The 11,810-nt window shown below is 39.0% G+C and overlaps 3 protein-coding genes across 3 annotated transcripts; 1 reads left to right on the plus strand and 2 right to left on the minus strand.

The window, feature by feature from the left end:
* The first annotated feature begins 3,047 nt into the window (after positions 1-3,047).
* LOC133835531 (uncharacterized) lies at positions 3,048-8,735 on the plus strand. The gene is made up of 3 exons (XM_062265511.1): positions 3,048-3,165; positions 3,213-3,477; positions 8,505-8,735. Exons 1-3 carry the CDS (start codon positions 3,125-3,127, stop codon positions 8,733-8,735), a joined length of 537 nt encoding a protein of 178 aa, XP_062121495.1. The 5' UTR covers positions 3,048-3,124.
* Positions 8,736-9,007: 272 nt separating this feature from the next.
* On the minus strand, positions 9,008-9,604 carry LOC133835532 (uncharacterized). Its single transcript, XM_062265512.1, has 3 exons — positions 9,555-9,604; positions 9,302-9,408; positions 9,008-9,239 (listed from the first exon to the last, which is right to left on the minus strand). Exons 1-3 carry the CDS (start codon positions 9,602-9,604, stop codon positions 9,082-9,084), a joined length of 315 nt encoding a protein of 104 aa, XP_062121496.1. The 3' UTR covers positions 9,008-9,081.
* A 57-nt stretch (positions 9,605-9,661) lies between these two features.
* Positions 9,662-10,790, minus strand: LOC133838816 (uncharacterized protein K02A2.6-like). Its single transcript, XM_062270043.1, has one exon. It carries the CDS (start codon positions 10,387-10,389, stop codon positions 9,721-9,723), a length of 669 nt encoding a protein of 222 aa, XP_062126027.1. The 5' UTR covers positions 10,390-10,790; the 3' UTR covers positions 9,662-9,720.
* Between the last annotated feature and the right edge of the window lie 1,020 nt (positions 10,791-11,810).

Raw genomic sequence — 11,810 nt, forward strand, 5'->3', positions numbered from 1 at the left:
ATAATTAAGAGCAAGAAGTAGTAAATGAAGTATCATGAAGTTGTTAGAATTAGGGCGAAGCGAAAGCGCAATAAAGCTTTCGTTTGTTGCTCTCTGAGCGAATTCGCCTCGCTTCGCCGCTCTAGTTAAGTTAGGCTTAATGTAACTTAGCATAGAATTATAAAGACAGTTGAAATTTAACACTTATCAGCGCGTCATTTACTCCGTTTTCGTTGCTTTTCGTATTGTCACAACAACAATTAGGTCCAGTCTTTGTTCGCGAATAAAGCGGAATATTAATAATTGCAAAAACTCTTGTGATTTTTCACGTGTCATAGAAAAATACTGAAAAGATGCCAACTATTCCTCAACTTAATACCTCAGAAGTGGTGGATGCCCTCTGCTTCTTCAATATTTTTGTTAATGAGGCCGGTAGTCTCAGGCTAGGAGCGACCAAGTGTGGAAAGAAGTTAGTCAACGTTTGGGCGGCATGATAAGTCCAGCCACTTTAAATTTCAACGTCAGGGTAAATCGAAACAACATTTTGACTGCCGTAAAGGAACGATGTGGTATTGTGGATATCGGCCAATTTTACAATGAATACTACGATTCTCGAAGAGGATTCGGAGTACAATATTGTGGAATCTAAGAAAAATGGACCTTTGCCAATTTTGTATTTTTCCTTGGAATTGGACGATGACGTGTGGGGGTCGATTGCTCCCAGTAAAGAGAAGAGTGAATCGAAAAAAGGCTTGCGATCTGCAAATTATTTACAAGAAAACTGGACTGATGTCATAGCAAGATCGTTATACCAAAAGGTTCCCCTTCCGTGTGCCTTTAATTTCAAAAAGGCAAAAATATCAAGCAAGGAAGAAAGTATCTGGCTGCGCATTGAGGGATACTGCAATGAGTGCCATTCGATTTTAAAAGGACATTGTCTCGTGGAACCTGAGCCCCATTGTGGCATTGGAATATCTGTTACCGTTCCAGATACACGTGGCATAACACATCACCAAAACGGCGATGCACGGGATCTAGACGAATCGAAATTGGCAACGAGTTGATGTACAAAAAAGCTGCATTATGGAGAAAGGAAGCCACAAAGGATGTGAAGGAAAACGACCCGGAGCCTAGTTACATTCCAAAGTTGCCGACCTTGAGAAAGCTACGTGAAGAAGCAATGAACACAGATCTTGGAATAAGTACTGACCATGACCCAATTTCATCCTTGTACCTTAAAAAGTATGATGGTGAATTGGCGGGATATATCTTGGATATTGGATTGCATAAATTTTACTGCATTTACTGTACGGGCGCTCAAATGAAGATCTATCTTTCCCAAGTTAAGAAGATCAGGAAAATTTCAGTGGACCCAACTGGATCTGTTGTCTTGCCAATCGTGAAACCGAAAGGAGAAACAAGCTACGTATTTTTATACCAGATTGTGATGAAAGGTGATGATGGCATTCTTCCTATATTTCAGATGATTTCGGCGAAATATAATACGGCCAGCATTCAGTTCTGGCTCAGCCGATTTATAACAAAATCTGGATATTTTCCCCTGGAGCTTGCTTGTGATTTTTCGCTAGCGCTGCTAAATGCCATAAGCTTGAGCTTTAATGAGTGCCGCCTCACCACATACCTTTCGATGTGCTTTAAATCCATAACGACGAAGGATTCTGTACTGCCACGATGCTTCATTCGTCTTGACATCGCTCACCTTATAAAAATGATGTGTCGGAAAAATGTTTTTAAAGGGAAACTAGCCAGCGTGAAGAATTTTTATATTAGATGCATTGGAGTTGCTACGACATGCGAAACTAAGGAAAGTTTCGCACAGATGCTTAAATCTATGATGATTGTCGCAATGAGCGAATCGTCGGGACAAATGGAAACTTGAGAATATTTGATAAGTCAGAAAGAGGAGAATTATTTGCTGAAAAAATTGCAACGTTTACTGCCCCAGATTGTGAGGATCCTGTTGAAAGTCCTGAATGCCAGGAAAAAGAATCGGACGAAATCGAGGAGGACATACAGGATTTCATAAACGGAATTAGAAGATCTGCAGAAAACGAAGCTGAACTATGCAAATCAACGAACTATAGACCAAACCCTTATTTTCTTCCAGAATTTATAGATCCAGTTTTGAAGTTGGCGCGATATTTCATTTTGTGGACAAATGTACTAAAAAAAAACCATTCGGCTCGGCTTTCGATGTTGGATCTTCGGCATTAGTGGAAGCCTATTTCAAAGATCTTAAAAACTCGGACATGAGTAAGTTTAATCGACCAGTACGAGCGGATAAATTTGTGGTGCGGCATATTTGATGCATCGAAGCGGTCTGCAAGCTGGAGCATGCAGCGATTAAACGAAAAACCAATAAAGTTCCTGGTTTTCTCCAAGACGGAAATCTCAAGCGAGGAGAAAAAACAATTGTGGAACAGCAATCAGAAAATAGAGTGGAACATCTTATGGAAGAAGAAAACTGGAAAGTAAAAAACAAAAACGTTCAAAATTATCAATTGGATTTCGATGATAATTATGATGATAATGAGAAAATCCACCTGGCTGATCCACCACTGACATATCAGGACCACAAGACCGCTTGCATAGAAGTGCCGGATGATGAAAAACTTACCACAAAGGATGTAGACGTCTCACGTTTAAAGAAAAAGGCTAGAGGCAAATATTTAAAAAAAATGTCCGAACATTCACAATCGACCCCACAGAAGGAAAAAGGATGAAATATTGCAAAATGGCGGCGTTGTGGGACCATTGTTGATTGGTAAGCAATTAATCCAATTTAAGAACACGTGTCCTTTTGATTCATTTGCAGAAATTTTAAGCACGGCATACATCGACAACATGTATTACAAGGAACATTTGGACCATTACTACTCAGACAACTTAACAGTGTCGCTTATAAAAAAATATGCAGTCGAAGGAATTTCTAAGAATCTTTACAATGAAAGAGGACTCATATTAATCAGTTTGTTTGAAGAGGAAGACTGCATTGTTCGTTGCCATGCCAATATTGGAACGTTTATTGGACAAATATTGAGCGGAATTCCGAGCTATGACAGACGAGGGAACCACAACCATTGCGCACAAAGAATATCTTCGCGGGAACGGATAGAACTTCTAGATGGAACAAAAGTCATCAATCTCGGAGTTTACGACGCATTGGTAAGTTCTATAAATGATTTTTTTGAAATCAAAAATGTTCTTTGTAGGCATTGCAATACACAAGGACAAATGGCAACGTCTCCAGGGCCCCATATCATTATCGATACGGAATTTGTGTTGGATACCCAGTTCCATAAAAAATTCCCTTCAGACCTGTTGGGGACGGCAACATTGCAACAGTTGCCGACCGAAATTATGATTGGGGACACAAAATACATTTTGAGCGGCGCAATAGAATACGTGGCATCGGTGTCTTCAACTGGAATCGGTCATTATATTGGCTACTGCCTTATGATAACAGGCTGCTGGGAAGTTCACAACGATTTATATAAGCAATGGCACAAATTTTCGGCCTTGCATACAAAAATGAAAATCCATATTGTGATATATACACGGACTGCATAAATATAATTCGTAATTCTGTACTCTATCTTATGAATAAATTTTTAAATATTTTTAATCTACCTGTTTTATGGCCTCGTTAAGCATTTTAACATAATTTAAGGGTAAATCCAAAATTTTTAAGAAAATTAGAAATACCTTTTACCTGTATCTTGATATTAAGGCACACATTTTTGAAACACCCTTTTGAATGAATTCCACCAAAAGGTAGTGAATGAGAAAAGAATAAAAAAGGACACACCTGTTTTATGACCATATAATGACAGAAAATATTTATATAACCTGTTATGGGCTTGAAGGCTTTAGTAGTTTATGGAATTTCAAGAAAAATTATACTAATAGTCATAAAATAAATTACATACAAAATGGGCAAACGGAAAAAGTATGAACATTTTGGAATTATGCATAAATTTTAAAACTAAAGGGTGGGCAATCGAAAATAGTGATTGGGCAGTCTGAAAAAGTCAAAAAAATTTTGAAAAATTTTGAAATTTGGCAAAAATTTGAGACTTTGAAAGTTGGGCAAACGATGAATTTGTATGGGCCATAGGCTGAAATCACAAAAGTATGAAAATTTTTTAAATTAAGCAAAATTTGGAAATTCTAAAAGGTGGGCAAACGAAAATAGCGAATGGGCAGTCTGAAAAAGTAAAAAAAATTTGAAAAATTTTGAAATTTGGCAAAAATTTGAGACTTTGAAAGTTGGGCAAACGATGAATTTGTATGGGCCATAGGCTGAAATCAAAAAAGTATGAAAATTTTTTAAATTAAGCAAAATTTTGAAATTCTAAAGGGTGGGAAAACGAAAATAGCGAATGGGCAGTCTGAAAGTCAAAAAATTTGAAAAATTTTGAAATTTGGGAAAAATTTGAGACTTTGAAAGTTGGGCAAACGATGAATTTGTATGGGCCATAGGCTGAAATCAAAAAAGTATGAAAATTTTTTAAATTAAGCAAAATTTTGAAATTCTAAAGGGTGGGCAAACGAAAATAGCGAATGGGCAGTCTGAAAAAGTCAAAAAAAATTTTAAAATTTGGCAAAAATTTGAGACTTTGAAAGTTGGGCAAACGATGAATTTGTATGGGCCATAGGCTGAAATCAAAAAGTATGAAAATTTTTTAAATTAAGCAAAATTTTGAAATTCTAAAGGGTAGGCAAACGAAAATAGCGAATGGGCAGTCTGAAAAAGTAAAAAAAATTTGAAAAATTTTGAAATTTGTCAAAAATTTGAGACTTTGAAAGTTGGGCAAACGATGAATTTGTATGGGCCATAGGGTGAAATCAAAAAAGTATGAAAATTTTTTAAATTAAGCAAAATTTTGAAATTCTAAAGGGTGGGCAAACGAAAATAGCGAATGGGCAGTCTGAAAAAGTCAAAAAAAATTTTAAAATTTGGCAAAAATTTGAGACTTTGAAAGTTGGGCAAACGATGAATTTGTATGGGCCATAGGCTGAAATCAAAAAAGTATGAAAATTTTTTAAATTAAGCAAAATTTTGAAATTCTAAAAGGGTAGGCAAACGAAAATAGCGAATAGGCAGTCTGAAAAAGTCAAAAAAATTTGAAAAATTTTGAAATTTGGCAAAAATTTGAGACTTTGAAAGTTGGGCAAACGATGAATTTGTATGAGCAATCAAAAAAGTTGAAAACCTTCAAATTTTTCAAAATTTTGAAATTCTGAGATATGGGCAGACTTGAAAACACTTGAGGCTACCGTTGTAGAGCTTTAGTTTTCATAATTTCGAGGTGTGGGCGATCGAGTTTGAGTCATTCATGCCGAAAAATGTCAAAATTTTTCAAAATTCAAAATTTCGAAAACGAAAAATTTTTTCGAAAAACTAAAAGATGGGCAAACATGGGCAAACGATTTTAAAGCGATTTCCGCAAAAAAATTTTGAAAAAAAAAATTTTTGAATTTTCGAAAAAAAAAATTTTTCATAATTTCGAAACTAAGGGTGGGCAAAAAAAAATGTTTCCTGGGTTAACATGGGCAAACGATTTAAAGCAATGGGCACCAATTTTTTTTTTTAATATCTCAAATCACTGGACCCAGCTTCTCTGAGCTTCTATGGTCTGTATCTGTCGTTTGCTCATGCTGCCGAATTCGCGCTGATCGTCTCCTTACTAAACGTCGCTGACTATTTCTAATATACTCCTGATCCTGATCAGCTCTACGATTCCTCTGCGAACTTGCATTACTTTCCCTCTCTTTTACAACATAATCGTTATTTTCCCTATTCCTTCTATTTCTTAACTGCCTAGAACGTGCTCTTTGTGATGTAGACTGTCTACTAACTCGCGGCATTTCTACAAAAATCTGCACTTAAATAATATAATTAATAACTATTAGTAATTATTATATGTTAATTATATATATTAATTAAATGAAATTAGATAACAATTGAAAAATTTTACATATTAATTATGAATTTTTACATACGGTGTTTCTCCTAGGGAGGACACGATGCAAAAGAGATAGCACCGATACACGATTCACAATGAACGATTATTTCCCTAAAATATTGATTTTTATATATATCGGTATTTGCAAAATAAGACATCGATGAATTCCTTAGCATCGGTGTCAATAAGATTATCAGAAAATGTCGCCTAAAAAATCAGTGCTGGGTGTATCACTGAATTATGCAATAAATTGTAATAAATTTAAAAAATTGAATAAAACGTTTCTAATTACTATGTTTTCAAACAAAAGATAATTATTTATTTGCATATCCGATATATATTCTTGGTTTGACATTCCAATTCAATCTGCGTAATTTAACACCAATCTAATACTAAATACACATACAATATTGCAATATTGTAAAATTATGCGACCGATTTATTATCAAGCATCGATATATCGCGTAAAATCGATGTCGATAAAACCATCGTAAAATATACCTACAACATCAATGTATCGTTGCACGATCTATCGATGCTTTCAGCAGCATTATTGCGTACACAATGGCGACACAGAAAAAAAAGCTAATACTCTGCCCCAGCACAAAGTTAAAATGTCATTATGTTCACACGTAGACACGCACTTATCTTAAGATCCCATTGCAATGCCCAAAATCGAAATATCTTTCAAATCAAACATTTGTAACGTGCAACGAGAAGAAGCACAAGGCGACAGGGCTATCGGCATTTGCGGGGCACGCTTTAGAGTCCGGCTCTAGCTCGTCGGCTTTGGGGGTGGTGGTCTTGCTTTTACCGATAGCCCTTTCTTCGCTGCTCATTATTATTAATTTAAGATCAGAAATTGAGCGTGCTGCGACGAAGAAGGGATTGCTAGAAAACTAGCCGGAAAGAGAAGGAAGATCCAAAATTGTCTCAAAAATAGAAAAAAACAAAGAGAGAATAAGAGAGAGAGAGAGAGAGAAAGAGAGAGAGAGCGAGAATTGAGGTAGGCCATCACAGCTGTTAAGTGATGAAGTCCCCTCCCAACCTAAGATCACTGCCTCAGAGCATGGCTCTGGTGATCCCTTTAACCCTACGACAGTGGTGTCGCTGGCTTGTCTCGGCTAAATAAAAATTAAATTAGTTCATGATTAATAAAATTTAATTAAAGGTAAATATTAACCAATATTGCATTATAATCGACAAAAAGAATAAATCGTACAAAATTTTACTAATAATATTATACGAGAATTGTAGCAAAGTTATAATAGTTTCTTTTAAATCTATATAAAGGTGTTCTTGGCTCAGTGCTTTGTATTATTATTTACTTTCTCTACAGTACGTTTCAGGTTTATATCACGATTTTTCTTTTTTTTTTAAGTAAAATTTCAATTTAATTTTTCATTCATCTTTTGTATGTTGCGAGTATGTGCCGGATGAATTGCCAATATGAGATACAAATATTTTAATAAGAAAACTTACATACAGGACTCCGCGGCGGCGATCGATCTCCGGCGAAGTACTGGAACATAGCTGTATAAAACCAAATGAAATTTCCACTAACACAATCTCATCTGACACAATCGCGGAGAAAAGAAAAAAAAAAAATTTTTTATATAACTTTACTTGCACTGACTTTCATAACTTATTCAATTAATTTAAAATTTTTTTTTATACAATAATTTTCGTTCAGGCATTTAGCCTGAGAAGCTTTCAACTGTTTTGTTTTAACTTGTGCACAACACATTCACACATTGTTTTTATATTCTAAATTTGCATGGCTTTGCAATTTTATTATTTCTTTTCAACTAATTCATTTGTATTCATACTTTTGTTTGTTTGTTTTAATTTGTTGCTTTACAATTATTATTAATTTTATTATGATTTTACACTTTTGCCATTGTAGTACAGTATTAATGTAAATTTGAATTTTTAACTATTTCGTGAACGAGTGAACTTTTAAATTTTTTAGATAATTTTCCCACTTTTAACTTTCAACTTTTCATTGTACTCATCTGAATTTTAACCAAATTAAGTTTAATTAAATTATTTATTTATTTATAATATTTCTGTGCAATTCTTTTTCGCAATTTTTGCCAAACTAAAATTTTCTTATCATATTTTATTTTTTTTCTTGTGCTGAGCGGCGCTACACTGTTGAGAATTATTCACGTTATTTTTCTAATTTTGTTTTAAACAATGTAGCGCATCAGTCTCTTTTCAAATTTGGTTTTTTTTTTTTTACTTTTTATATATATCTGCACTTTTAACACACACACACACTATTTTTATGCACGCGAACTAGTCGCTGATGTTCAGGAAAGTAAAGATGCGATGATACAATTGGTGATGATAAGAAGAGCGAAGATGCTGGAGATGATGATTAAAGTTGCGACGCAAATGCTGGCCAAGAAGTCGCAGGGGTGCTGCGCTGGCGGCTCGAGCAGATGCTTGGCGCTTCGCCGGCGCAGTACGTCACTGCGGCCGAAAGATGCCCGAGAAAGATGCGCTCGCTGGTGCTTTGCTGGCCGCTAGCGCGATAGCCAAGCTGGCGCTCGAAGGCGCTCCGCTGGCCGCAAGTGCGGCAGCCAAGATGGCGCTCCGCTGGCCGCTGACGCGGTAGCCAAGAAGACGCGCACTGGCGCTCCGCTGGCCGCTAGTGCGGCGGCAAAGAAGGCGCTACGGCGCTCCGCTGGCCGCTATGCACGCAACGGCGGCGCTAAGGGTGCTCCGTTGGCCGCTATGCGGCGACAAAGGTGGCGCTAAGGGCGCTCCGCTGGCCGCTATGCACGCAACGGCGGCGCTAAGGGTGCTCCGCTGGCCGCTATGCGGCGACAAAGGTGGCGCTAAGGCGCTCCGCTGGCCGCTATGCACGCAACGGCGGCGCTAAGGGTGCTCCGCTGGCCGCTATGCGGCGACAAAGGTGGCGCTAAGGGCGCTCCTCTGGCCGCTATGCACGCAACGGCGGCGCTAAAGGGTACTCCGCTGGCCGCTATGCGGCGGCAAAGGTGGCGCTAAGGGCGCTCCGCTGGCCGCTAGTGCGGCGGCAAAGATGGCGCTAAGGCGCCCCGCTGGCCGCTATGCGCGCAAAGGTGGCGCTAAGGACGCTTAGCTAGCTGCTATGTGCCGCAATGGGAGCACTTTGGCGCGCTTTACTGGCCGCTAGGGCGGCGACAAAGATGGCACTCAGTAGCGCTCCGCCGGCCGCTAGCTTAGGCACAGTCACGCTCAAAAAGAACCAAACCAAAAGCAGAAAATTTCGAAAACGACCTGTGAAAACGACAACAATAAGTAAAGAACACCTACCAGAATCTATTACTATTTATTCTTACCAAGTACAAAATGCACTAAGAGAATTCTAACCTCTTGTGTCTTGTGGTATAAATTTTCTACACCAACCAATATGCGTCTATGCACGCTGCCGGTCACCAGAAAAGTGCTTTGACCGGAATCAGCCTAGCTTAAGCTAGCCGCGCATGCGCGTGGTGACACAAACGTCAAAGCTGAGCTTTCCAGTGCAACTCGCTAAGCGTCAAATGTGAGCTTTTCAGTGCAGCTGATGCACTACTTAAAGCTCGGCTTTACAGCGCAGCTGATGCACTTAAAGCTGCGCCCTTAGTTGAAATTTCTTGCATACTTTTAGGACGCATTTGATATATATCTGCTTCAGGCGTCGTTACAAAATCCCCCCCGCTAGAATCAGGCTAGGGTATTGTAATGGTACCCTAGACTGACTCCGCCTGAAGCAAACTTACTGCCGTATGTCCTTAGCATGATAATTTCCCAACAACTGGCCCTGCAGATCCTCTAATTCATAATACGAGTTGCCTATCTTCCTCCTCACTCGTGCTTTAACGAAGGCGGGCCCAAACTTAGCGTTGTACCCGGTTTGAAAACAACTTTGCTTAAAGTTCCTTCTGTACACTTCTTGCCCGGTAGTAAAAGAAACTTCTCTCGAACGAAGATTATACTTCCGTTCGTTTTGCTCGTGCTTTAATAACATGAGTTTAGAGGCTTCATCGCGAATTAAGTCAAACGAGTCCTGCCGATTAAACGCTAAAGAGCGATCATCCAGCAAATTTAGCTTCCTTAGCAATCCGTAAGTTGACCCAGAAGTGATCATATGCTGTCCAAACGCCATGTAATAGGGCGAGGTTCCTATACTAGAGTGAATAGAGGACCTTAATGCACAGCTGATTTTGCACAACACTTCGTCCCAATCTTTCTGATCAGGGCGCAAGTAAGCTCTAATTCCAGATATAACCGACCTATTTACTCGTTCTGAGGCGTTTGCTTGTGGCGAGTGAACTGCGGTCAGCACGTGATTTACTTCGTACTGACGCAACAGCTTTTGAAAGGCTTCTGAGCGAAACTGGGATCCATTATCGGAAACAATTGTCTCCGGAACTCCAAAAGTCATAAATAATTCGTTCTCTAGATATTTTATGACAAGTGCTGCGTTTATTTTCTTAACGGGTTTCAGAAAAACATATTTGGAAAAATGGTCAAGAACAATAAATATTCCAATATGTCCGCTTCGCGATCGTGGATAGGGCCCAAGAAAATCTATGTAGAGTCGTTGGAAGAACCGCTGACTTTCAGGCGCTTTCCCTAATGGCGGTCGAAGTGCATAATTAGGCGCTTTTGTGGTCTTACACACCTCGCAGGCGTTAATATATGCCTTGACGTCAGCCACCAAACCTGGCCAAAAATAGTAACGCCTAATTCTTTCGATCGTTTTGTGGATGCCTCCATGCGAGCACAAGGGATTGTTATGTGCTTGAAACAGGACCTTCGGAACCAGCTCTTTCGGTATCCAAAGCTTCCAGGCATACTCATCGTGCTTACGTTCACCTATTAGATGTTCCGCCTTACGATACACGTATCCATCATTAATTTTCAAATCCGGGAAATTTTCTTCATTTGCCTTCACCTTATGAAGTAAATATAAATAGTCTGCGGATTGAAAATGTTCGGATTTTAAATCGATGAGCAACCCATCTCGCAGATCTATCGCTGCTATCGTATCTTCGTTAACCCGCGACAACGAATCTGGTACTACATGCAAGGAGCCTTTGCGATGCTCAATTTGAAATCGATAACGCTGTAAAGATAATGCCCAACGAGCTAAGCGTGAACTCAAATCGTGATTTGACATGAGCCATTTTAGCGAAGCGTGATCCGTCACTATTTTAAACTCATGTCCTTCCACATACGCTCGAAAATGCTTAAGAGCAACTACTGCAGCTAAGCACTCTTGCTCAGTTACTGTGTAGTTACGCTGTGCCTTATTTAACTTTTCGAGATGAATGCGACGGGACGCTCATCTCCATTTTCTGCTACCTGTACCAACACAGCGCCAATGCCTGTTTTGCTTGCGTCGCAATGTATTGCAAACGGCTTTGCAAAATCCGGACTGCACAATACCGGGGCTTCGCTAAGACGAGCCTTCAATTCATCAAATGCTCTCAATGCTTCGGGCGTCAAACTAAAGCGTCGCTTAGTCGTCATCAAATCCATTAATGGAGACGCAAGTGACGCAAAATTGGGAACAAACTTACGATACCAGCCACATAACCCCATAAAACTTCTCAAACCTCTTAAAGTTTTCGGCGCAGGGAAATTTAAGATGGCTTTCACCTTTTCAGGGTCTGTTCTTATGCCACCGTCACCTATAATGTGGCCCAAATAGCGTACACGCCGCATGCAGAAATGACTTTTGCCAATATTTATCGTCAGATCTGCCCGCTTAATGTGTAAAGCTATTTCCTTAGCACCTCCAGATGCCTTTCCAAACTAGAAGAGACCACTAAAAGATCATCCAAATACACAAATACCTCG

Source organism: Drosophila sulfurigaster, chromosome 2R (assembly GCF_023558435.1).
Source record: "Drosophila sulfurigaster albostrigata strain 15112-1811.04 chromosome 2R, ASM2355843v2, whole genome shotgun sequence".
Classification (NCBI taxonomy): Eukaryota; Metazoa; Arthropoda; class Insecta; order Diptera; family Drosophilidae; genus Drosophila; species Drosophila sulfurigaster.

Excerpts from the sequence above, each read along its gene's own strand:
- LOC133835531 (XM_062265511.1), top strand. The coding sequence starts at position 3,125 with ATGGAACAAAAGTCATCAATCTCGGAGTTTACGACGCATTG. Across the intron at positions 3,166-3,212 it reads TCGGAGTTTACGACGCATTG|GCATTGCAATACACAAGGAC; the intron begins GTAAGTTCTATA and ends TGTTCTTTGTAG. Across the intron at positions 3,478-8,504 it reads TGATAACAGGCTGCTGGGAA|CGCGATAGCCAAGCTGGCGC; the intron begins GTTCACAACGAT and ends GCTGGCCGCTAG.
- LOC133835532 (XM_062265512.1), bottom strand. The coding sequence starts at position 9,604 with ATGCAAGAAATTTCAACTAAGGGCGCAGCTTTAAGTGCATCAGCTGCG. Across the intron at positions 9,409-9,554 it reads TTAAGTGCATCAGCTGCGCT|CACTTTTCTGGTGACCGGCA; the intron begins GTAAAGCCGAGC and ends TTCCGGTCAAAG. Across the intron at positions 9,240-9,301 it reads CTTAGTGCATTTTGTACTTG|GTCGTTTTCGAAATTTTCTG; the intron begins GTAAGAATAAAT and ends TCGTTTTCACAG.
- LOC133838816 (XM_062270043.1), bottom strand. The coding sequence starts at position 10,389 with ATGACTTTTGGAGTTCCGGAGACAATTGTTTCCGATAATGGATCCCAG.